This window comes from Piliocolobus tephrosceles, chromosome 1 (assembly GCF_002776525.5).
Source record: "Piliocolobus tephrosceles isolate RC106 chromosome 1, ASM277652v3, whole genome shotgun sequence".
NCBI classification, from domain to species: domain Eukaryota; kingdom Metazoa; phylum Chordata; class Mammalia; order Primates; family Cercopithecidae; genus Piliocolobus; species Piliocolobus tephrosceles.
Genome location: NC_045434.1, coordinates 156,186,687 through 156,212,210, shown reverse-complemented (window position 1 = coordinate 156,212,210; position 25,524 = coordinate 156,186,687). Strand labels below are relative to the sequence as shown.

At 35.8% G+C, this 25,524-nt stretch overlaps 1 protein-coding gene across 3 annotated transcripts in view; it reads left to right on the top strand.

Annotated features, from left to right (window-relative positions):
- PDE4B (phosphodiesterase 4B) overlaps positions 1-25,524 on the top strand; it is a 597,589-nt gene that overhangs the window by 210,425 nt on the left and 361,640 nt on the right. The window contains exon 1 of one of the 3 annotated variants that reach the window (XM_023210064.2): positions 13,325-13,732. The exons of the other annotated variants lie outside the window; for them this stretch is intronic. Coding sequence (XP_023065832.1) covers positions 13,497-13,732 — 236 coding nt within the window. The 5' untranslated portion in view covers positions 13,325-13,496. Of the gene's footprint in view, positions 1-13,324; positions 13,733-25,524 lie in introns of those variants that run through there. 3 annotated transcript variants of the gene reach the window in all.

Genomic DNA, 25,524 nt, shown 5'->3' with positions numbered 1-25,524 from the left:
TTCAGGAGACCCATCTCACATGCAGAGACATACATAGGCTCAAAATAAAAGGATGGAGGAAGATCTACCAAGCAAATGGAGAACAAAAAAAAGCAGGGGTTGCAATCCTAGTCTCTGATAAAACAAATACTTTAAAATGTGGAAGTGGCTTTGGAATTTGGTTGTCAGAGACTGGAAGAGATTTGAGGTGCTTAGTAGGAAAAGTCTAGATTGCTTCCAGTAGACTATTGGTAGACTTATGAATGTTAAAGATGTTTCTGATGAAGTTTTGGACAGAAATAAGAACATCTTCTTGGAAACTGGAGGAACGGTAATCCCTATTACAAAATAGAAAAGAACGTGGTCTACTTGTGTTCTAGTTTCTTTTTTTCTTTTTTTTATTTTTATTATACTTTAAGTTCTAGGGTACATATGCATAACGTGCAGGTTTGTTACATATGTATACCTGTGCCATGTTGGTGTGCTGCACCCATCAACTTGTCAGCACCCATCAATTCATCATTTATATTGTGGAAAATAGAACTTATAGATGATGAACTTGGATATTTAGCTGAGGAGCTTTCTAAGCAAAGGGTCACAAGCACATCCTGGTTCTGCTTGCTGTTTATAGTAAACTGTGAAGGGAGAGACTAAATTGAAGAAGAAGTTGTTAAGCAAAAAATAACCAGAATGCGAAGACTGGAAAAATTCTCAGCCTATCTACATTGCAAAAAATGAGAAAACTTGTTCTGGAGAGAGCATCAAAAGTGTGACTGAGAGAGCATCAAAAGTGTCATCTCAGCAAAAGCCAGGAATAGATATGTGGTCATCCAGGAAAGATCCGTGAAAGACCCCCTTGTCTGGTGGCTTGGAACCCTGTGAATTGCACAAGAAGCCAACAAGATTTTTGAGAGTTTTATATCAGCAGAAACACTACAGACTCTGACTGAAGGTGACAGAACTGGGATGAAGTGAAGGAAAATGGTCAGACTTCTGGGATTCTACAAGCAGGAAATGGGTTGATTGAACTATCTGGCTGGTTGATAATGCAGATAGTTTTTATGAAAAGAGAAGAATGTTCCAGAAGGTAGTTTAGAGGTCAGCAGAGCTGCTTCTGTCATCATTGGTCCAGAGAGCACAAGCCTGGCAACATTGGGGCCATTTTCTCATTGGCTCCAGAAAATAGGACCACCTCCTTGGTTTCAGAGGGCAAGTCTAGTCACTAATGCTCAGGTCCTAGAAAACTGGTTCCACCACATTTATGGGCCCAAAGGACAGAACACTGAGCCAAAGAGGTTTATTCTCAAGTCTCAATATCTATTGGAATTTTTCCTGCTAGGTTTTGGACCTATGATCTATTTCTTCCTTTTGGAATAGGAATGTTTGTCCTGTGCCTGTCCCACCATTGTGTTTTCAAATCAGATAACTCAATGTCTGGATTTACAGGTTTCCAGATGGAGAAGAACTTTGCCTCAGGATGAATCATACTTCAAGTTTTACCCATAATCGATTTGGATGATTTAAATGAGATTTGAGACTCAGAGTTGATGCTGGAACAGTTAAGACTTTTGGGGGTGTTGTGATGGAGCGAATGTATTTTGCATATGACAGACAAGGACATGAATTTTTGGGGTCAGAAGATGGATGTTTATGGATTTGTGTACTCCACAAATCATATGTTGAAATTCTAACCCCCAGTACCTCAGAAAGTGACCTCTTTTGGAGAAAAGATCTTTACAGAGATTATAAAGTTAAAATAAGGTCATTAAGGTGGGTTCTAATCCAATATGACTGGTATCTTTATTAAAAAGGGTAATTGTGACATTGAGACAGCATAAAGGGAAAGCCATGTGAAGAGTCATAGGGAGAAGGCAGCCATCTATAAGCCAAGGAGAAAGGCCTGCAACAGATTCTTCCCTCACAACCCTCAGAGGAGCCGATTCTGCTGACACCTTGGTTTTGGAAGTCTAGCCTCCAGAACAGTGAGACAATGCATTTTTATTGTTTAAGTCACCCACTCATTTGCTCTTTGTTATGGAAGCCCTAATAACGTAATATACTGCTGTGTATGTCAGAGGTTCAGACTGTGTTATTAAAAAGTGTCTAATCTATATTGTATAAGGATAGTTGAAAGAGTATAGTTATTTAGGATGGAAGAGAAAAGTACTACAAAATATATCTTTGCAGGGCTATATATGACCCAGGAATCCTACTCTTGGGTATTTACCATAGAGGAATGACATACTATATTCACACAAAAACCTGTACATGGATGTTTACAGAAGCTCTATTTATAATTGAGCTCAAAACTAGAAACAGCCCAATCGTCCTTCAGTGGGTAAATGAATAAACAAACTGGTAGAGACTTACAATGGAATGCTATTTGGCAATAAAAATGAATGAACTATTAATAAATGTAACATCTTGGCTAAACTTCAAAGACATTGTGCTCAGTAAAAACTTGATCTCAACAGGTTAAACAGTATATGATTCCATTTATATGATATGATTGAAAAGACAAATCAGTGATGGAGAGTAGATCACAGGTTGCCAGGGATTAGCGATGGCAGGAAGGATGTAACTATAAAGGTGTAGCACAGAAAGTTTACTGAGGGTGACAGAACTATACTATATCCTGAACATGGTGGGAATTGCAAGAATATATATGTGTGTCAACTTTCATAGAACAGTATACCAAAAAAGGTGAATTTTATTTCATGATAAATTAAAAATTTTACTTTACAAAAGAGACAAAAATAGTAACAAGGGAAGCTTTCAAAAAATATATGTTCTTGTTCAAGAACAGTGTGACCAACATGACGAAAACCCATCTCTACTAAAAATACAAAAATTAGCCAGGCGTGGTGGTGGGCGCATGTAGTCCCAGCTATTCAGAAGGCTGAGGCAGGATAATTGCTTAAACCCGAGAGGTGGAGGTTGCAGTGAGCTGAGATGGTGCCACTGCACTTCCAGCCTGGGTGACAGAGTGAGATTCCATCTCAAAAAAAAAAAAAAATAGTTACATATATATATATATTATCTTTAAACATCTTTTCTAAAACTCTCAGCATACTTACATATCAACTGTCTCAAGCCTTTGATTTTACATATGTAATATTGCAGTGTTTTGATAATATGAATCATTTATATTGAAGTAAATTTGAGTTACTCTAAATTTAAATTTAAATTCTAGGATTTTATAGCAAGTCTTGACAAATAAAATTCTATTTTCTTGATTATAAACTAATGAGCCATCATCATTAATGCTACTGAATTTTTTTTTTTTTTTTTTTTTTTTTTTGAGATGGAGTCTTGCCCTGTTGCCCAGGCTGGAGTGCAGTGGTGCGACCTCGGCTCACTGCACGCCCCGCCTCCCGGGTTTAGGCCATTCTCCTGACTCAGCCTCCCGAGTAGCTGGGACTACAGGCACACACCACCACGCCCGGCTAACTTTTGTGTATTTTTAGTAGAGATGGGGTTTCACCGTGTTAGCCAGGATGGTCTTGATCTCCTGACCTCGTGATCCTCCTGCCTCGGCCTCCCAAAGTCCTGGGATTACAGGCTTGAGCCACCACACCCGGCCACTGCTACTGAAATTTTTAAAAATTCCAATATGAACAGATTTAAAATAAACAGACTATGTAGTGAATAAATAAATCTTGAAATTAAGTGAGCTGATCTTGATCTAACCTACTATTTTTGAAGCATTTTCTACATAGATATGTATTACGTGCCCTTGTAAGGCTCATAGTAGTAAAATATTAATTTATGAAAATATTGTTTCTGTGAAATAGCTTGCAAATGTCCACTTAAACACATAATGGATCTCTGCATATTGTTCTTTTTTTTAAGAGCAATGAAGTGGATCTGATTTAATATTAATGTATGCTATACTCTGTGATCTCTGTAGTATCACAGTTAACTGGACTTACGTAGGCAATTATTTACATTTAAAATTTTACAATGTAGATTAATACTATATTTTTTCTCATCTATTTCAGATGAGACTACTGACAAAGTAGGAAATAATGAAAAGAGAAAAGCTTATTTTAGAGAAAGAGGTTTTCCCAAGTATAACTTTGTTTCCAATAGCTATGTCCCTAATATTTTATTCATTTGAAATCACCCTTTTAGACAATTTGCTGACAGATTAATATTATCTTTGGGAACTGGAGTACCCTCTTTTAGTGTGGTTTTTATAACACCTACCATGGGAACAGCTTCCGCTTGCATTTAGGTATCTGACTCATCCTTGCTAATATATCTTGATTTAATGATGACCTAGGGAAGAAAGAGAGGAACTTCCTTAGTATTTTTATTCTATGTAATCTGCCTTCTCAGAATGTGCCTCATGAAAGAAGCACCTAATTACTCTGCCAAAACCAGAATGCACTGTGAGGAGAAAGCCTGGCAAGTTTTTCCTACCAGTCTGCCACCTAATGAATAGACATTGTAACACACTGGTATTCTGCTTTTGCACTGCAGCAAGAATGTGAATAATAATAATAATTATTATTATTAAAAGAACAAAGAAATGTTAGCTAAAATGGTAAACATAGATAAACTGCTGTGATTTAAGAAGTTTCCATTTGGAATCCTCTGTAAGCTCAAGTATAAAAAGGATATTGGCTGTAATCGCTTTCAAGACAGTAAGAAAAATCCAGGGCTAATAGCAGGGCATGATTTGAGGCGCCAAATTTATTTTCATTCATACATTTGACTGCTAAATATTAATCAATCCGAACAGATAATGCCAGCTTCTGAAGATACAAAGGTGAATACAATAGTTTATGTCCTCGGAGAGCTCATAGATTAGGCTAGGAGACAAATGAAAAAAAGTACCATAACATACCACAAAATATTCTGAGAGAGACAGCCAATGCTGGTGGAGTACAGATGGATGAAACAGCTGACTCTTCCTATGGAAGTTGAGAAAAAATTTACTGAAGAGTTTTTCTTTGAATTTAGCCTTAATGGATGAGACTTGACATGCTTGACAAAGATAATAGAGAAATAACACTTCAGACAGTGAGAACTGCATAAAATAATAAATATACAACATTTTGAAAATGCTATTCCTTAATGCCAATATATCTCTTACTCTAATTTGAGAGAAATAGTTTATTCCATTTTGTTTGATGCCTCCTCCTTTGTCTTATTCTGCACCAAGGCAATCAGTTATTTATTCATTCAAAGAATATTTGTTTAAATACCTACTATGTAGCAAACAGTATTTGGGGAGCTGAGATTATAGGACTGAACAAAATCCTGTTCCTTATGAAACTTGAATTCCAGGAGGAGTAAACAGATGATAACAAAGTCATTAAGTAATATCATATGCTGACAAGTACTATGGAGGAAAATGAAGTAGAATAAGGGAGGTTAGTAGGTTTAAACAGGGTGATTATGGGGGACTTCATCAAGCAAGCAACATTTGGGCAAATGCTGAAGGAGATGAGGGAACAAACCATGCAGATATACTGGGAAAAAGGAAACTTGAACTACATTTTCTGTGAACAAAAAGGAGGCCAGTGTGGCTGAAGAAGAACTGGGGGGAGAGTTGAAGAAGACGATAGAGAGGTACTGTAGTTGGGGATAGGGGAACCTTATGTAGGGACCTCAAGGCCATTGTGTAGACTTTACTTTTACTCTAGGTGATGAGGTGTCACTGGAGGGCTTTGAGTGGGCAATTCTTTCTTGAATGGGACCATCTCTAAGATACATGAAACTACACTCAAGCATCTAGGATACAAGCCTCCCACACAGGATTCAGGTGACATTATCAGGTAGTACAGGCTAAAACTGATCTTTCTGAAGCACCATTTTACTAAAGATGAGTAATTAAATAGCATCAAATGGATAGAAGTGAGGTGTTCACATCGTCTTATAAAGATACCATGCTAGATAACTTCAGACTCAAGGATGTTACGTAGATGTGAAGATGAACTTCTAGCAATATGACTGGATCACGCTGGGAGCATGAATTCCCTCTTCTGTCCCATAAGGTATCCTCTGTTATAAAAAGCTTTGGTAGCATTGGTGTAGTATAATAAAATGGACACCATAGTTAGAGTGGAAAGACCTAGTTTTGAGTATTGGATCAACTGTTTAAAAATGATGCAATTTTATTTCTTGATTTTTTTTTTTTTTTTTTTTTTGAGATGGAGTCTTGCTGTTGTCTGCCTGGGCTGGAATGGAGTGCAATGGCATGATCTCAGCTCACCACAACCTCCGCTTCCTGGGTTCCAGCAATTTTCCTGCCTCAGCCTCCCAAGTAGCTGAGATTACAGACATGCGCTGCCATGCCCAGCTAATTTTTGTATTTTTTAGTAGAGACGGGGTTTCACCATGTTGGCCAGGCTGGTCTCAAACTCCCGACCTCAGGTGATCTGCCTGCATCGACCTCCCAAAGTGCCGGAATTACAGGCGTGAGCCACCATGCCCGGACTTGCGTCTTGATATTCTTATCTGAAAATGGGTATAATAATGTACAAACAATGCACATTCAGTCTACAAATATTTATTGACTGTCTACTCTGTGCCATAGTCTATCTCAAATTCCAGAAATATAGTATTGAACAAGACTCAGCCCAGCCCGAAAGGATTTTATATTTCAAACAGGGAATTTCAACAGTATTTGTCTGATATATTTATGAGGATCAAATAAAATAATACATTAGAAATGCTTACTGCCATATATGGCTCTCAGTAGAAATGCCAAAAAATGTAAGTTACATCTCTATAATTCTTTTAAAGAGTTGCCAGTTAATTTTATAAAATAGCTAGATAACCATTTTCATTCAGTTGAATATTACCTTCTTTTCAATCATGTTGGAATAAATCTCTAGCTTTGTTTTTAAAAACAAAATAGAAAAATTGGGAGAAGTTGCAATTTGGGGGTTGCTGTAGTTATATATAACAGTATATTTACCGTTATATACTGTTGTATAACGGCATACACTGTTGGAAGAAGTATGGTTGTTCATTGGTGTTCTGTTACCTTGCCATTGACTGAAGGAAGGAATCTGGTATAGCTTTACTTGAGTAGAGTCTAATAGTTGTGTGTTGTTTTAGAAAAAAGGAACCAGCTAGTGAAATAAATAAAGATGTGATCAATAATAATTCAACTTTGTTAATGTTGATAGTCTGAAATCTGTTCCTCTTTTAAAGCTTTTTTATAAAAAGCTTCTGAATTGTCTTTTTTAAAAAAGCTTCTTAATTAATTGTCTTCTCAAATATCCAGCTTTGTATTTATAGTAAGTGGGAACCATGTTATTTTGAGTGCCATGTTGTGCTATGTATAATATTACTGTATACAAACTGCAATTTTGTGCATTTAAAATATGTTTGTTTTATTTTTTAATTTATGTTACTTGTTTAGGATTTCCTCATTTTTTAATTATACTTTAAGTTATAGGGTACGTGTGCAAAATGTGCAGGTTTGTTACATATGTACACATGTGCCATGTTGGTGTGCTGCACCTATTAACTTGTCATTTACATTAGGTATATCTCCTAAAGCTATCCCTTTCCCCTCCCCCAACTCCATGACAGACCTTGGTGTGTGATGTTCCCCTTCCTGTGTCCAAGTGTTTTCATTGTTCAATTCCCACCTATGAGTGAGAACATGCGGTGTTTGGTTTTTTGTCCTTGGGATAGTTTGCTGAGAACGATGGTTTCCAGTTTCATCCATGTCCTTACAAAAGACATGAACTCATCCTTTTTTATGGCTGCATAGTATTCCATGGTGTATATGTGCCACATTTTCTTAATCCAGTCTATCATCAATGGACATTTGGGTTGGTTCCAAGTCTTTGCTACTGTGGACAGTGCCACAATAAACATATGTGTGCATATGTCTTTATAGCAGCATGATTTACAATCCTTTGGGTATATACCCAGTAATGGGATGGCTTGGTCAAATGGTATTTCTAGTTCTAGATCCTTGAGGAATCGTCACACTGTCTTCCACAATGGTTGAACGAGTTTACAGTCCCACCAACAGTGTAAAAGTGTTCCTATTTCTCCACATCCTCTCCAGCACCTGTTATTTCCTGACTTTTTAATGATTGACATTCTAACTGGTGTGAGAAGGTATCTCATTGTGGTTTTGATTTGCATTTCTCTGATGGCCAGTGATGATGAGCATTTTTTTATGTGTCTGTTGGCTGCATAAATGTTTTCTTTTGAGAAGTGTCTGTTCATATCCTTTGCCCACTGTTTGATGGGGTTGTTTGTTTTTTCTTATAAATTTGTTTGAGTTCTTTGTAGATTCTGGATGTTAGCCCTTTGTCAGATGGGTAGATTGCAAAATTTTCTCCCATTCTGTAGGTTGCCTGTTCACTCTGATGGTAGTTTCTTTTGCTGTGCAGAAGCTCTTTAGTTTAATTACATCCCATTTGTCAATTTTGGCTTTTGTTGCCATTGCTTTTGGTGTTTTAGACATGAAGTCCTTACCCATGCCTATGTCCTGAATGGTATTGCCTAGGTTTTCTTCTAGGGCTTTTATGGTTTTAGGTCTAACATTTAAGTCTTTAATCCATCTTGAATTATTTTTTGTGTAACGTGTAAGGAAGGGATCCAGTTTCAGCTTTCTACATATGGCTAGCCAGTTTTCCCAGCACCATTCATTAAATAGGGAATCCTTTCCCCATTGCTTGTTTTTGCCAGGTTTGTCAAAGATCAGATGGTTGTAGATATGTGGTATTATTTCTGAGGGCTCTGTTCAGTTCCATTGGTCTATATCTCTGTTTTGGTACCATTACCATGCTGTTTTGGTTACTGTAGCCTTGTAGTATAGTTTGAAGTCAGGTAACATGATGCCTCCATCTTTGTTCTTTTGGTTTAGGATTGACTTGGCAATGCGGGTCTTTTTTGGTTCCATATGAACTTTAAAGTAGTTTTTCCAATTCTGTGAAGAAAGTCATTGGTAGCTTGATGGTGATGGCATCTATAAATTACCTTGGGCAGTATGGCCATTTTCATAATATTGATTCTTCCTATCCATGAGCATGAAATGTTCTTCCATTTGTCTGTGTCCTCTTTTATTTTGTTGAGCAGTGGTTTGTAGTTCTTGAAGAGGTCCTTCACATCCCTTGTAAGTTGGATTTCTAGATATTTTATTCTCTTTGAAGCAGTTGTGAATGCGACTTCACTCATGATTTGGCTCTCTGTGATTGGTGTATAAGAATGCTTGTGATTTTTGCACATTGATTTTGTATCCTGAGACTTTGCTGAAGTTGCTTATCAGCTTGAGATTTGGGGCTGAGATGATGGGGTTTTCTAAATATACAATGATTTCATCTGCAAACAGGGACAATTTGTCTTCCTCTTTTCCTAATTGAATACCCTTTATTTCTTTCTCCTGCCTGATTGCCCTGGCCAGATAATGGTTGAAAAGTGGTTACTCATAGCAAATTTATTTCGGGTCAACTTTTAAACTTTGAAGGATATTGAGTATAAAAAGAATGTACTTATTTTCATCCAAAATAATTGTATTGCAAGGATTTTGAGTTTTGAAAACATTTTAAAACAAAGCTATCATAGTGTCACTATAAATTTATAGTATTTTTGGCTGTAATTAATTGACCTTTCTTTTCAATTCAATGAAAATCAAAACGTTTCAATTTTTTCCACAATGTTTATAATAATAAGTAATATAATTATTTAATTGTTATTGACTATATAACTATATTCAAATCCTTTAATCGTATTTTATTATGATAAATTATTGATTCTTATTGCTTTGACAGGATGTGGATATCAGAAATTTCATCATTTGAAACTGAGACAGAGGGGGCACGGTGGCTAGCGCCTGTATTCTCAGTAATTTGGGAGGCTGAGGCAGGTGGATTACTTGAGGCCAAGAGTTTAGACCAGCCTGGCCAACATCGTGAAACCTGTCTCTACTAAGAATACAAAAAATTAGCCAGGCATCGTGGCGGGCGCCTGTAATCTCAGCTACTCGGAAGGTAGGAGAATTGCTTGAACCCGGAGGCAGAGGTTGCAGTGAGCCTAGACAGAGCCACTGCACTCCAGCCTGGGTGACACAGCAAGACTCTGTCTAAAAAATACATAAAATAAAATAAAATAAAAGTTATTGAGTTATAAGAAAAAAACAAATAAACCTGAGACATACCTTTAATTGGAATTCTCAAATAATTCCCAAGTATCTGTACATTGATAAATTAATTGGGAATTACTCATTTCTCCTTCTGAGGTGCCAAGGGCTAAGGGTTATACATGAACAGGAAGGTTTTCAGTTTATTCATTAGTTTCTTCCTAGGCACTTGACAGGGCACATAGACTCTATTTGCTTTTTCTCCTGTTCTCCTGGCTGTCTCTCTCAAATAGTATTCTTTGCTGAAATGTAGCATAGGATTTGTTTTAACTGTACTTATATTTACTTTTTCTTAGATAGCATCGCCTATTTTCCTACCTTGTAGACTCATCTTTGATTTCAATATTTGGCAAAGCGTCTCATTTTTTTTTTTTTTTTTTTTTTTTGGCAGTTTTGCTCTAAAAACACACTGTCATGCATTTGCCTTAAACTTTTTTATTTTTCCAGAAATAAGTAATTCAGACTTTCAAAAAGTCCGATTATCTTTTAAGTTCTATATTTCAATTGGCTCTCTTTGGTATTCCTATTTTTTTTTTTTTTTCTAGAGTAGGTAGATTTAACAGACTTTACATATTTTTGTGAACTTCACTTCTTATGATGATTCTCAAAATTTCTTTATTTGGGAACTTGGCTGTCATAATAGGTAAAGTGAAAAAAGTAATGTGGAATGCCACGCAATGGCACATAATTTGGCAATAAGAAATGGAAAGTAATTATAATTGCACTATTCTACTGCTTTAGGTAAGTTTATGTCAACATTTCTTTATCTAAATAAACTCCAGTTCACATACGGCTATATCTAGGTTGTGAAATTTGTTGTAATATTTTTAGAAAGAAATTCCTAAAATTCTTACTATGTTTTGGCAGTTTTGAAAAGTAAATCTGAGAAGTATCTTTTTGTAACTTCAAATTGCTATTTTACTTTTTGCTAATACATCACTATGAATAATGGAAAAATCACATATTTTCATGTCCCAGTTTTAAATCATATTATTGCTGGAGGAAAGTTCCAGCTTTGTTTTCATAATTCAGCAAATATTAGGTAGCTTATAGCCATATTTTCTCCTGTGACATTACTAATAGTTTGTCTTCTCAAATAGGGCAGTTAAAATATCTTTAGATATTAAAAAATGCATTAGAGCCAACTTGAAGAAAATTACAATTTTGTAATTGAGTTAAAGATCATTCCATTGGGAATTTAAAAACCTGGGTTTTAGTTTTAGCTCTAGTATCAGCAGCTAAGATGACTTTAGGCAAGTTGCTTAAATTCTGTAGCTCTGTTACCTTGTCATTGGAATGAGCAGCTGAACAAGGTGATTACTAGGATTCAGTGCAAGTCTAAAATTCCATGACTGTGTTTTTGTTCATAATATATTTTAGTTAATTATTGAAATGTTGTTGTGCTTTCCAGAGGAGTACCTGTAAACTAGTAATTTAAACCCTTCCTATTGTGTTTGAACCACTTTCCCAAGGGCTGGCATGGGTCTTACTTGCTCCTACACGTAGGAGTTAGTCTGCTCCTATTTAGCGCTTTAGATATTTAGCACATTTTAGCCAGAATATCTGACACAGATTAATGATTTTTTTTTTTTTTTTTTTGAGACAAAGACTCACTCTGTCACCAAGGCTGGAGTGCAGTGGCGTGATCTTGGCTCACTGCAACCTCCGCCTGCTTGGTTCAAGTGATTCTTGTGCCTCATCCTCCTGAGTAACTGAGATTACAGGTGTGTGCCATCGCACCCAGCTAATTTTTGTGTTTTTTTTAGGAGAGACAGGGTTTCACCATGTTGGCCAGCCTAATCTCAAACTCCTGGCCTCAACTGATCCGCCTGCCGTGGCCTCCCAAAGTGTTGGGATTACAGGCATCAGCCACTGCGCTCAGCCCAAATGATTTTATAAGGGTAGAAGACTTCACATCGTAGTGGGAGAATTCAATGTCTCCCTTTTTCACTGAAGTCTCACCGGGAATCACGTCTTTTCTGTCACTCTTGCTGGTGAGCCCTAGTTCTGCTTTGTCAAACTTATTTGAGATCAAGCTGGCCCTTGTGACAATCATTGCCGGTATAGACTTTTCATAATATCAAGAAACTTCAAGCACCACTATTTCCTTTCTACTTCCCCATGTGCCTTTTAAAGTATAGAAGCTGTATTCCAATATATATCTAGATGTCAGGTTACAGTGATCTACTTTTGGACTTGAGGCATTTTTTGGACTCCCCTGCCCATAAGTCTCACTTGCATTCTTTGTGAACAAAGAGCACACACACTCTCAAATGTATATGCCCACACACAAGTATATGGTATCTTGTACACCTCCCTGCACACACACAAACACAAGCATAGTGCTTGACTTTGGACTCTGTGCTATAACTGAGAGTGTTCATTTTTCCTGGTTTTTACCTTCATTCCAGTTTTGTGAGCTTTGCTGTCAAAGTGGCTGTGCATCTAACATAGAGTGGCTGCTGTTGGCAACCCATGAACAATGAGCTTAAACAGAAGAATGGGGGTAATGTTTATTGTAATAAAGATTGGACATTAAATTCCTTGGGGGAATGAACCAAATCCAATGTTTTCCTGTTCACTGACATTTTTTATATTGATGCTGTTTTGGATCTTCTGGAGAAGGGAGGGAAAAAAAAACTTCAGCAAATCAGCTCTTTCATTCAAAAATGGAATTCAGAAGGCTATTTTAGCTAGCTTTTTTTGACAATCCCGGATTTAATCAGTTTTTACTGTGATGAAGACAGTTAGCCTCACAAATTTTGTGGAAATCTAAAGCGATGAGGGGTGTTGTTAAGGGGGAAACAGAGTGCAATTGTTTAAATAATCCTGGGCCAATAGCATTTGGTAGGTGGAGTTACTGTTGTGTGCATTACAGAGCAAGATAATTCTGAATGAAGACTTTAAACATTACACATGCTGGACGGATTCTGGGTTTGCTCTTTGTGCAAACAAAACAAGTGACTAGGTTTTGCTTACTATCCGTTAGTGAATGCAGCTTGTTTGATAAGATTTTTTTTAAAAAATACATGTAAAGGATTTATCAAAAGCCCTTATGAATATTTCATGAGTTGATATATTCAGCTGAATGAATTCAGTGAGTGTCAGTGTGTAGCTTGCAGACAAACCTCATCCACAAGGAGGCTACTGACATTGGAAGCACTTTGGCGCATTTTCAGAGGCAAAGCCAGCCTGATAAAGCTCCTTGTGACAGCCTGACTTGCTATTCTTCGAGTATGCTGCTCTTGCTCTAAGACGCTCATACATTGGAGTCACAGCTTCGTAAATTAAACTGGAAATAGTTTGCAGACTTACCAGTCTTCTAACCTGCAGCAGTGTCTCTGCTATGTTTGAGATTTTTGTTTTGGATGGTGAAAGCTAGCACTCCTTACAAGACATGACAGCAAAAGATTCTTCAAAGGAACTTACTGCTTCTGAACCTGAGGTTTGCATAAAGACTTTCAAGGAGCAAATGCATTTAGAACTTGAGCTTCCGAGATTACCAGGAAACAGACCTACATCTCCTAAAATTTCTCCACGCAGTTCACCAAGGAACTCACCATGCTTTTTCAGAAAGTTGCTGGTGAATAAAAGCATTCGGCAGCGTCGTCGCTTCACTGTGGCTCATACATGGTAAGATGAGACTTGGAGGTATCTACAGTGCTTTTCAGATTCTTGCATTAGCACCAGTGATTAGCAGTGTAGAAAAATGGAACATTTGAGTTTTGTTCCTAATACATACCACAAGTGTGAAATGAATGGAGACCAGGTTAGCTGAAGAATACATAAATGCACTGTGTGCTAAATTGTCATTGTGCTACTAGCTATTTCCAGATAAAATATGCTATTAACTGCAGAGTCTTTAAAATTACTGCTTATCAGAATACATAACTAATTCTAGGTAAGTCGAGTAATAAATGAATTTTTAAAGTCAGTTTTTTGCTTCATATCTGTTGAGGTGGTAGGTGACTTTTTTGTTCTGTGATTGTTAGTGATTAAAAAAATAATTTTGGGACATGAATAAGTGTTTTAATCTTAATTCTAACTTATTTTTAAGATAATGTATAAAGTCTAACTTAATTTGTTGTACCACCAGGTTTATAGCATATAAACCAGTGAGTTTTTGATTTATTGACTTATCTTTACATTACTTAAGGAAAGGGAAAACTAAGTCCTCACTTCTGAAATTGCATGATTAGTTACTTTAATATATGATTCCAAAATGCTGTTATCTTTAAGAGCCTCTTTTTTTTAAAAAAAAATAGAACTTAAAATTTATAGATGTTTTTGGAATAACCAGCAAATAAATTCAAGAACCCTCTGTAAAACTTGCTCTGAGCCTGCCACCTTTAATACATATGTTTACAAGGTATGTAAATATAGTAGGGTAACGTCCTTAAACAGTATAATGATGAAATGTAAGGATAAAACACAATGAAATTAAATCACTTTTACTGTGAGAGACAGGCCACTTCAGATTTCTTTGGAGGATATATTTTCTTTCAGATTAACGTACCTTTAAAAATTAAGTAGCTGTACCTTAGTTTTTTCTAGCAGGGACCATAGCAATAAAGGGAGCGTGTACATCTTAAAGGCAATTCTAACACAGTGATTTTGTGACTACATGCTGGATTGCCAATCAACATTATAAATTGAGGAGACCTGATTTTAAAAAATTAATACTCACTTGAATTATTTTCTACTTATCTAAAATGCTTGTCTGCTTAATCTACTGTATAATGCATTGGCAAACTAAAGTTATGCCTAGAAAGATATAGCTTGCCTTTGATAGATACCACATGTTTAGCCAACACATATTTTGCCTGGAATATATGTTGTGCTTGTTCTTGCTTTATGACAATGGACTGTCCATATAATGGCTTTATTGCAGAATTTCTTTGGTCATCTTCTTGATGTATTAAATCATGTTGTTTGCTTGTAATCTCTTATTTGCAAAATACACGTGGTTAGTCTTTCAAAGCCTACCAATGATGGTAACATTTGTAGAAAGGGAAGGTTTATGTATAAGGATGTACTGACTTGAAGAAATCCTCTCTTTTGTGCTTTATCGCACCCCTAACATGTATGTATTTTCTTATAGTTTGCTAAGTAGTATAACTGAATAAGGAAGGTATATAAACATATGCTTAATTAGTTATGAAAATAATATATATAGAAAATACATAATAGATGTACATCTTTTCTTACTTGAGTTAATATTAAGTCACTATTTTAACCAAAAGGATATTTAATTTTGGATAGCTAATTTTTAGATAATGATATGTCTTCTTAAACCCTCAGTAATATTTTTCTCAATGTAGAGTTTTGGTTCTGAACACAATAGTGTGACCTTTCTTTCTCTTATAATAGATTTTTGATGTGCTAAGAACATAGAGCTATAAATACTGGAGTTTTTTACTTTTCCAAAAACCCCAATTTAAAAATGATTAAAGAGCTAGTTTTACTCATGCATTATACAAATTTTCTTGCAGCACGTTGCAAAAGGAACAATTAAATGGTTCTGAAGTTACCTATGCTAATAAGATGATATTCTTTTAGTTGAGTTAAAACAAAATTTTACAATTGCCAAAAAAGAAAACATAGGACTTTGATATAATGCTCTATAATATAGGTTAAAATAATTCATTAATCATTAAACTTGTAAAATAACTTTACTTATGACTATGATTCATTTTCACCCTTTTTACTTTCAACTCACACATTTTCCTTCTGATGTTTCTTAGTAAAACTGTTTCACAGTTTGTTTTCAGCTCATGACTAAGTCTTTATTTATATTTATTTCTATTGTTTTATCTGAATATATGCTTAACATTTTTCAAATTTATTTTCATACAACATGCAATGAAAATCTCTTTCTGGAAAATAGACATGTATCTTACATATTTTCATGACTTTTTCAAATCTTAAAGATTTTGCCTTTCCCAGGGGAACCCCAATAAAGGCTCTGGCCAAAAGCTTCATGCTTTCCCCTTGCTTCACTTTTTTGTCTCTTGAGCACCCTAATGTCTTTCCAATGAATATGCGTGGCTCTGTATGGGCTGCCATACCTCCTGTCTCTAAGAATTGTGAGTATAATAAACTTTTCTTTCTTGAATTTCCAAGAAATTTCATGTGCTTTTTTTACATTAGATGAAATGGTTACATGAGGCAATAAGAGCATAAGTACTTTACTTTTGCCTCTGTCATAGTGAAATGTAATCAGCCTTTCACGATCAATGATTGGTATTTTCCAAACCATGCACTTAAGTTAGAAATTCCAAGATATGCACTTAGAAGTCTCTAAAAACATGTTATTACTTTACAGTAGACAGTAGGCTTCTTTTAAGAAGATTGGATTGTTTTGATTCCAGCGTTGAAATTAAAGTAATTTTCATGATGAAGCTAAACAATGCAGAGGATGCAGTTTATATGCAAACCCACTAAACAGTTTTTATTTGTAGATTTCATATTTCAGTCAGATGGATGTGTAGTTCTGGCTTTAAAAATCCAAGTTATGAACTGTGGACTAATGGCAGAAGATTTAAGAAATATTTATGAAATTCTGACTCTGGGCTATTTAAAAATATCTGAGGAAATGTGGATATTCAATGTGTTGTCACCAATCAGAGTATTTACAAAATCCTAAATCTGGAAGGAATTTGGATGATTATCTCTTTGCTTCCTTTTACCCTTGGGCAGGACCACAATTACTCCATCTTTAACATATGGGAATCTGCCCTACTTTTAAGACTCCAGAGAAAATAATTCTAAAACCTCACTTAGTATACAATCTTACTACTTTATAGTCCAGGTACTAGAAACTATTTGTGATGATTTATTTGTATTATTTATATATTATGTATAATATGTTTTCCCCTTAGTGGATATTATTAATAAAAAAGATGCATAAGAGCCTGCATGAATCTGAAGATCATTATTAACTGGTGCCAGCGTTTTCTTTTTCATTCACTCAACATATGTAATTGAGCACTGCTGTGAGCAAGAAGAGAAAAAAAATCTGATTCAACCCACATGTATTCCAACACCTACTATATTTTAAGTTTTTTACTAGAATGTCTGCATATGTTATCTCATTTAAGTTTCATTTGGAATATAAGTATACTCCAAATTCATGATCCTTTCAATATTGCCTATAGCAGATATCAAAAGTATTTTGAATTGCTTTAGCTTCGTATAGGTGTTTATACTCCGTTAATCATTATTTTGACTCTGAACCACCATCTCAAATTTCAAAATTTTTCTTTGAATTTTGAGACCCAAAAGTGGATACCACACTCTTTGTTAGATGATATGAGAAAATATACATATGAAACATGTAATAAGTTGCAAAGTGTCAATGGAACCTTCAGAATTACTGAATCGGAAAATTACTGCCAGAGTTCTCAGGTAACATACTCTTTATCCCCAATCCCACATCAGGGATGCTAACTTCTGGAGGACAGTGTTATCCTACCTGGCCTGTATGGCCTGCCTGTGCTTGCCTGGTACTTGTCACACAGTGTCCAGCTTTTATAACCTTCCCTTCTTTGTTGATGTCCCAACCTCAGTCATCAGTTCTCTTTCATCATTAGCAACACGATGCTCTCTGAAGAAAGCTACTGCAATGGTCTTGAATATATCCTGGGCCCACCACACCCCCAAATACTGCCCTCCCCCCCGCCAACTCCCGCTCCACGCCCCCTGCCCCGCTGTATTGCTGCTCCTTTCTGGAGCTCTCTTCTTGTATTGGTGAGCACTATCCTTTATCTGTCTGTCCATGCTTGCACACAGGAAACAATATTTTTGTAATTAGAAGTTAGTAGGAGAAAAGAGGCTTGTATTCCTTTTTCTCATTTAGTTTTACCTATATCTTGGAAATCTTTTCTCGTTTTAACAAAGGTTTGTGAAGTCTTTACTTGTGTATCTAATATTTGAATATAAAAGTTTTAAAAGCCCTAGTTAGTACTCTAAAGGGACTTATATTTGGCAAGACAACACTGGATTAAGTGGAGAATAGGAAAAAAAAAAACAGTGAATATGGCATATGATTGACCTTTCTCAGAACTGCAGATGTGCTTGCTGTATTACACAACTTAGTCCTAGTTTGTTAGCTAACTCTACTGGATCTGTGCTTGTAATATTGATCAATTGCCTTGAATTCTTTCCTGGTAATATTGGAAATTTTTTGAAAAATGTCTGTCTTTACATATTTATTGATTCAACATTTGTTTGAACAAAACATTTGTTTAGAGGCTACTGTGCACCAGGCTCTGATCTGGGCTTAGGAGACACACAATGAGAAAGACCCCTTGTCTTCAAAGAATTCCTATAGTAACTGGAAGACAAACTTATGCAATAATAACTAGTCAATGGTGTGGGAATAATGCTACTGAAGCGTGTTGTTCAACTTGTCATGAGAGCACAGAAGAAATAACTACCACTAGAGAGTGAGTCAATGTGTTAAGGTAAGTTTAGAGAAGAGATGACATTTGTGTGGGGTTGTGACAAATAAATAGGAATTTTCTAGGAGAAAAGTGGGCAGGAAAGGTATTTTTTGGCCAAGGAAGCAATAATTAGGAAATCCTGTTAACAAATAATAACAATAATAGCTCTAATATATTCAGCACTTACATAATGTGTTGGATATTAGTTCTAAATGTATTTACTCATTTAAGCACATAAAAACCCCATGAGTTATATACTATTATATTATTTTCATTTTATAGGAAAAGGAATAAAGGTCAGAGAGGACAAGTAATTTGTCCAAGTTTACACAGAAAATGAACAGTTGAATTGGGATTTGACTCTGAGCATGAGCGAAAATACACATAGTTCACTGGGGTTTCAGCCTAAGGATGCAAGGTGGGAAAGCTGGGAAGTAAGACTGTGCCAGCAGGTTGGAGCCATTTGCTAGGGCTTCCAATATCATGAACAAGACTTGGCGCTTTAGCCCATCCACCCTCAGTGGGGAGCCACGACAGGTTATGAGAAAGGGATTGCCATCTATTATTTTTATTTTGGAAAGGTACTTTGCAGGTCAGGTGGAGAATGGATTAGAGGACAAGGAGCTTAAAGGTAAAGGGAAAAGGGACAGTGTGCATTTGAGAGATAATGACTTCTACTTATTTTGTATATCCCGTAACATTGAAAACTATGTATATGACTTGTTTTATGACTTAACAAATTATGGTTTTTGGAAACTGGGAGGAAAGCATGTGAACTTGGTGTCTCTTGATTTACACCACGATGCTGTGGATAGTCCTAGCTGGTACAATACCCCCATATGCATCAAACATCAGCAAAGGTGCATAGGAGGATGTGTGCATCTGAGGAAAACCTTATTAGCTCAGTCCTAATTTACTAGAGGTGCTTTGTATTTTGCTTTAAGTGCAGACTCCTAGTGGGTTAAAAAAAAAAAAAAAAAAAAAAAGCAGGTATTATCTTAGTCCACAATCTGAATCAAATGGCAGTAAAAATCTATGCCTCATAGCCCGAGTCTGTTGCTTTAATCAGAGCAAGCATTTTATCAGTACATCTATAAATAGTGTTTTCCTGGCCTTTTAGTGTCCTCAAGTCTTCAATATATTGAATTTTTAAAATACTTACTGTAAAAAGGACTTTGCAAAGTAATGGTGACAACCCCCAGGACACATGCCGGAAGGTGGCCCAGCAAGCTTGCCAGCTGCCTTTCTGCTAAAGGCTAAACCCATTTTGCTAAATCCCACTTGTGTTCTCTTTCCATTCCTTTCTGTTTTGCTATCTCTCAGTTTTTCTCCTTGGATGTTTATAGTGCTTCCTTCTCTAACATCACTGCCAATGCACTTGCAACATTATGCTAGAAGCATTTAAGTGATTTCTTAGAAAAAATCTCAAATGCTTACCATGGTTTTCAGGCCCTACATTATCTCGCCCCGGGCTGCTTCCAACCTCCTCTCCTGTTCTCCAGCACTGTGAACCTTCTTTCTGTTGTTCAGCAAACAAAGCCCGTATCCACTTCCGGCCTTTGCACTTGGTTTTCTTCTGCCTGGAAGAAAAGTACCTGGATGTTAACATGGTTTCCTCTTATGTCCATTCAGGATTCTACTATCTCCAGGTATCACTATCTGGAGAGGCCTTTGCTGACCTCCCTATCTAAAATAGCACCCTTTCGCCTTCTAGTTCCTTGTCTCTTTGGTATTTATTATTACCTGAAAATACACTATAGACATGCTTATGTGTTATATTGTCTTATCCTTTCATCATCTGCCATGGCTGCTAAATTGAATGAGGGCAGCGATTCTGTCTTGTTTTCAGATCCTGAGAGCATACAAGAAAGACAGTCATTTAACATATACTTGTTGAAGAAAATAAAGAATGAATATGGTTTGTTTCCTGCTCTTTATTCTTTGAGCACTTTTCCTTTAGCTTGATATGAAGGAACCGGAAAGGAAGCTTTGTTGATACTTACTCTACAAACATCCTTCTCCATTCATCTCTCAATAGCTGTGCTCCGTTTCTGTTAGTAGAGTTACTATAACTTGCTTCCTATATTGTATTCTATGATATTGTAGATGCAGATTTAATTATAATATCTCACTAGAGCCTAACTGTTTACATGGTAGCCTATTTAATTAAGTCACCATGTACAAATCATATTACCTAGTCTGTAGTGCTGTAAAGTAAATATTTGTCTGTAGCACTGTATAATTATTTATTTGGTTATTCTTCATGCATCAAGTAGCATGGTTGGTGCATCAGCTCAGGAAATCTCTACATATCTCTCACCGACTGCCTGAGAAGAAGTGCTGTATGGGGGATTCTATTTGTTATTTTGCCTTCAAAATGTTTACATAGTGCACATTAGAATGCTTAATTATCTATATTTTTTCCACTGGTGCAACATTTACAGTATTAACTCTAGCAGCAGCTACAGCAATTTGAGCTTTTAATAGGATTTCCCCAGGGAACTTGGAAGGAAGAAGTCTATGACTTGCAGATTGAGGAAATTACAAGTTAATAACCCTTGTACTCTAGAAAAGACATCACTGAGAGGGAAACTGTTCATTTGGTTCTGTCTCATTTTGTTTTTCCTGAACTAGGAGGTTGGGGACCTCTGTCACTGGTAGTAATTTGTTTGACATACATATGTTTGAATACCACTGTGTACTGTAGGTTGAAATGAAAAATAAGTTGACTTCTCAGGTTGCTTCTTGCTGGAACTTAGGGAGAATGAGGATGTCTGCTTCTCAAGGCCTTTTTGAAGAGAATGCCTATGCGGTGATGTGCTCCCTTGACAGACCCAGGCTTGTCCTCCTCTTCCTAACTATACCTCTCCCGACTCAGGTTTATTGCAAACTATGCAGATTGGAAGTAAGGGGATAGAGGATAGTGTGGCTTCAAGGAGTGCTTCTTTCAAACTGTATTTTCAGGAAAATCAGCGATCTAGATCTAGGAACCATTTGGGGATTCCTCGAAAAAGTGGATGGTGATGATCTGTTTCCTGGTTCTGGGTCAGAACAAAACAACATGGATAATTATATGCTTGGAGAATTTTGGAGGATTCTCACACAAGTTCATAATCTCCAAGTACTTGAAAATCCAGTTTAAGAGTTAAATGAGTAGAGGGAGAAAAGAAATCTGTTTAATTGTGCTTGATAAAGTCACAGGCATTTCCAGATAATTTATAACATTAAAATTATCTTCATCTAATATGTTCAGGAATGGCAGTAGGATAAATGAGGAGGATGAAAGCAACTGTGGGTCAGGGAGACATCAATGGTAGTGAAAATTTTAAATTTCAAAGTTGAAAGAAGAGTACAATGAACACTCTTTACCTAGATATACTAATTGTTAGTGGTTTCTCTTATTTATTTCTGTATCTCTTTCTGTGTATAAGAGCATATATATGTTTTCTTTATGTTGAAGAGAGCACATTTAGATGGAGAGCAGTAGTTTTGGGATCAAAAGAAAACTATTATTTATTTTTAAATAGTTTCCATGTCATCAGTATGCTGTTATTGTAATTCATCCATGTTTTTGTATTTATTAGTAGTTTATTAGCTTTTATTATTAAGTGGTATTCCTTTGTATTGGATGTACTACAATTTGTTTATCTGTTCACCAACTGGATAGAGAAATTTGAATTTCCAGTCTTTTGGCTATTATGAATAAAGATGACATAAACATTCATGTATAGTTTTCTGGGTAAACATATATTCTAATCTTTCTTGGGTAAATATCTTAGAGTGGCATTGATGGGTTGTATGGTGAAGTATATGCTTTTTTGGTTGTTATTTGTTTTTGTTTTTTGACACAGAATCTTGCTCGGTTGCCCAGGCTGGAGTGCAGTGGCATGATCTTGGCTTACTGCAACCTCTGCCTCATGGGTTCAAACGAGTCTCGTGCCTCAGTCTCCTGAGTAGCTGGGGCTACAGGCGCGTGACACCACACCTGGTTAATTTTTGTGCTTTTTGTAGAGATGGGTTTTCACCATGTTGCCCAGGCTGGTGTAGACCTCCTGGGCTCAAGCGATCTGCCTGCCTCAGCCTCCCAAAATGCTGTGATTACAGGCATGAGCCACCGTGCCTGGCCTAAAGTATATGCTTTACTTTATAAATCACTGCAAAACTGTTTTCCATCATGGATGTCCCACCTTATAGCATTACTAGCTATATATGAGAGTTCTTATTATTCTGTGTCTGTGAGGGCATTTTGAACTGTCAGATTTTTTTTTTTTTTAATTTTAGTCATTCTAATAGATGAGTAGTGGTAACTTGCTGTGATTTTAATTTGCATTTCCCTTATGACTAGTAATACCGAACATATTTTAATGTCTTTATTTGCTATCCTTATCTCTTTGGTGAAATAAAATTGTTTATACAAGTCATGTATCAACAAATTTTGCAAATATTTTAATTCTTACGAGCGCATTAACATATTGACAAGTTATGAATACATTTGTAGCACCAGTTTAAAAAAGAAAACTATTAAAATATAGTAGAGGGTTAAAGCCATCTATTATAATACATGATTTTTCTTGCTGATAAATTATTGATTTTCATTATTTAAAATGGTTTCTACGAGATGATGTCTATAGGATTCAAATTTTCTTCCCTAAGAAGGGATGTTATTTTTTAAAAATAAATCTATAAAAATTTTATAAATATGAAACACTATACAATGTCTTAATGTAGTATATTGGGTTTTATCATTGTATAATTTTGATGTTATCTTGAATTTAATTTTTATGGTGAATCTTTGTTTTATGTTACTTCATCTGGAGTTGAGAATGCTAGGTTGGGTATCAGTATTTTACCTTGATTTTCTCTTGAAAGTTTAGATCAATCCTAGACCTAATTTAACTGTTCTAGACCTCAATTATTTAATCGGCAAAATGTAGAAAAGAGTTTTATGTTCAGATATTTTCAAATGTTAATTTAATTAAAAAAATCTACCTAGACTGTGAGTTACCTGTTTCTCGAGATAATAAAGTACTTAGAACAGTACTTCAAGGGTTATAAATTGTATAGTAGATGTTACTGTTTAATTATCTGACTAAATCTCTAAACACACACAAACATGCATATGGTTGTCAGGGTTGGTTGGTAAAGCAGGAACTAGTTTTTTTATTTTTTGAAAAGTATCACTGTGTATGGACTGTGCCAATTTGAAAGAGTCACAGTGCATATGGGTTAGTAAAGAAATACATTTATAATATCCACAAGTGTGACAATTCAGTATACTAAGAAACAAAATATCATTCATTTGCTGTCATGTAATAATCATATCCTAATGAACCAAGCTAAATTATACTAAAATGCACTAATTATCAGAAGACCCAATGTGAATAGCTTACATTCCCAGTAAGAAACTTTATTGTCTTGTTTTGCTCTAGTCAATACATTTTTTTTTAAAAAAAACCATTTATCATCTTCCACTGTGTGAAAGAGATAGGAAGAGGACCACTTTGAAGTCATTCCATCCACTTGTACCAATAAGCGTAAAAGAAAAAGACAAAACAAAACATAAGAAGATGACTTGTCCATTTCAGGATCCACATATTAGAAGACAATATAGGATTCAGTAAACAAATGCCTTAGAAGAATTATAGTGTCATCAAACTTCTTTATTTCAAAATGTCTCCTTTCCATCCTTTCTGGTCCTCTACAAAATTAATAAGCTCAGACTATTTGTTGCAGCGTAGAGGATCTGAGCATGCTTCTGTGGCTTATTTCTGCTGCAATTCCCTCAGCAGTTTATACAGGAATTCTTTATCTCACCATCAGGATTCTTCAGGCCAGAAGAGAGGTCAGAGAAGACTGGACAAATAAACAATGGGATCTAAGTCTTTCTCGCTACGGTCCTAACTGCCCAAGACTTCCTCCTGAGAGTCTGCTGTTGAAATTCATATGCATATTTCAATTCATGGGGTTAACCCTGGCTGTTGTCTTTACCTGTCAGCCTGCTTAGCCAGGTGTGAGTTCACCCATAAAACAGTGTCTTTCACGTACTCATTTACCAAAACGACATAGAGACTTTAGGATGCCAGATGATATGATGCAAAAAGCACAGCATTTGGTTTCTAACTGCACCTTTTTCCAGACACTGGTTTTGAGCAAACCATTCAACCTATCTTAGAAAAAGTAGAAAAATTAGAAAAACTCTACCTGTATTTCATTAGGACTTTATGAAGATTAAATGAAGTAATGTGTGTATGATGGTTAGTATAATCCCTGGCCAATGGCAGGTAATAAGCAGTCCTTAGTTCACTAATGTATCAAAAGCTTATGATTTTGCGTAAAATTTATATAATATGTATCATAATGTAAACTACTTAAAGATCTTTATAACATGATTCAATTAAATCAGTTTTCATTGAGCAAATGTGGTACATCTTAAATCCATTCTTTTAGACCACTTAGATATTACTTAGTTTCGTAGGATATGACTTTATCATAAAGCCCATATTAATTATCCTTACCACAGTAAAATAAGAAGTAATAAATCCTTGTGTATTATGGTATGTAATCACTCTCATTCATCACAGAGACCATTCCAAATTGCAGATTTTGACCATAGAATAATCTTTTTTTTTTTTAATTCCATTTACCTTCTTGAAGTTGATACTTTCTCTGTTAGTGAAACTATTAATAGATACCAATGAACCACTGCTTTTTTAAGTTAACATAAAAAACATTTAATGGTCTTTTCAAAGTGCCAGAATGTCTCTGAAGTTGTTTTCCTTCGTGGGATCTAACCTCCTAGTGACTTGTTTATATAAGAAAATTTATTCATGAGACGCAGTGGAAAAGCGTCTAGGGATCTAGATTGACAGAATCTAGACATGTATCCTGGCACCACCACTTACACACTGTTTATTTATGTGTTTGTTTATTTTTTGAGTGGAGAAGGAGTAGTCATTTGACCTTTGGGAGCGTCAACTTCCT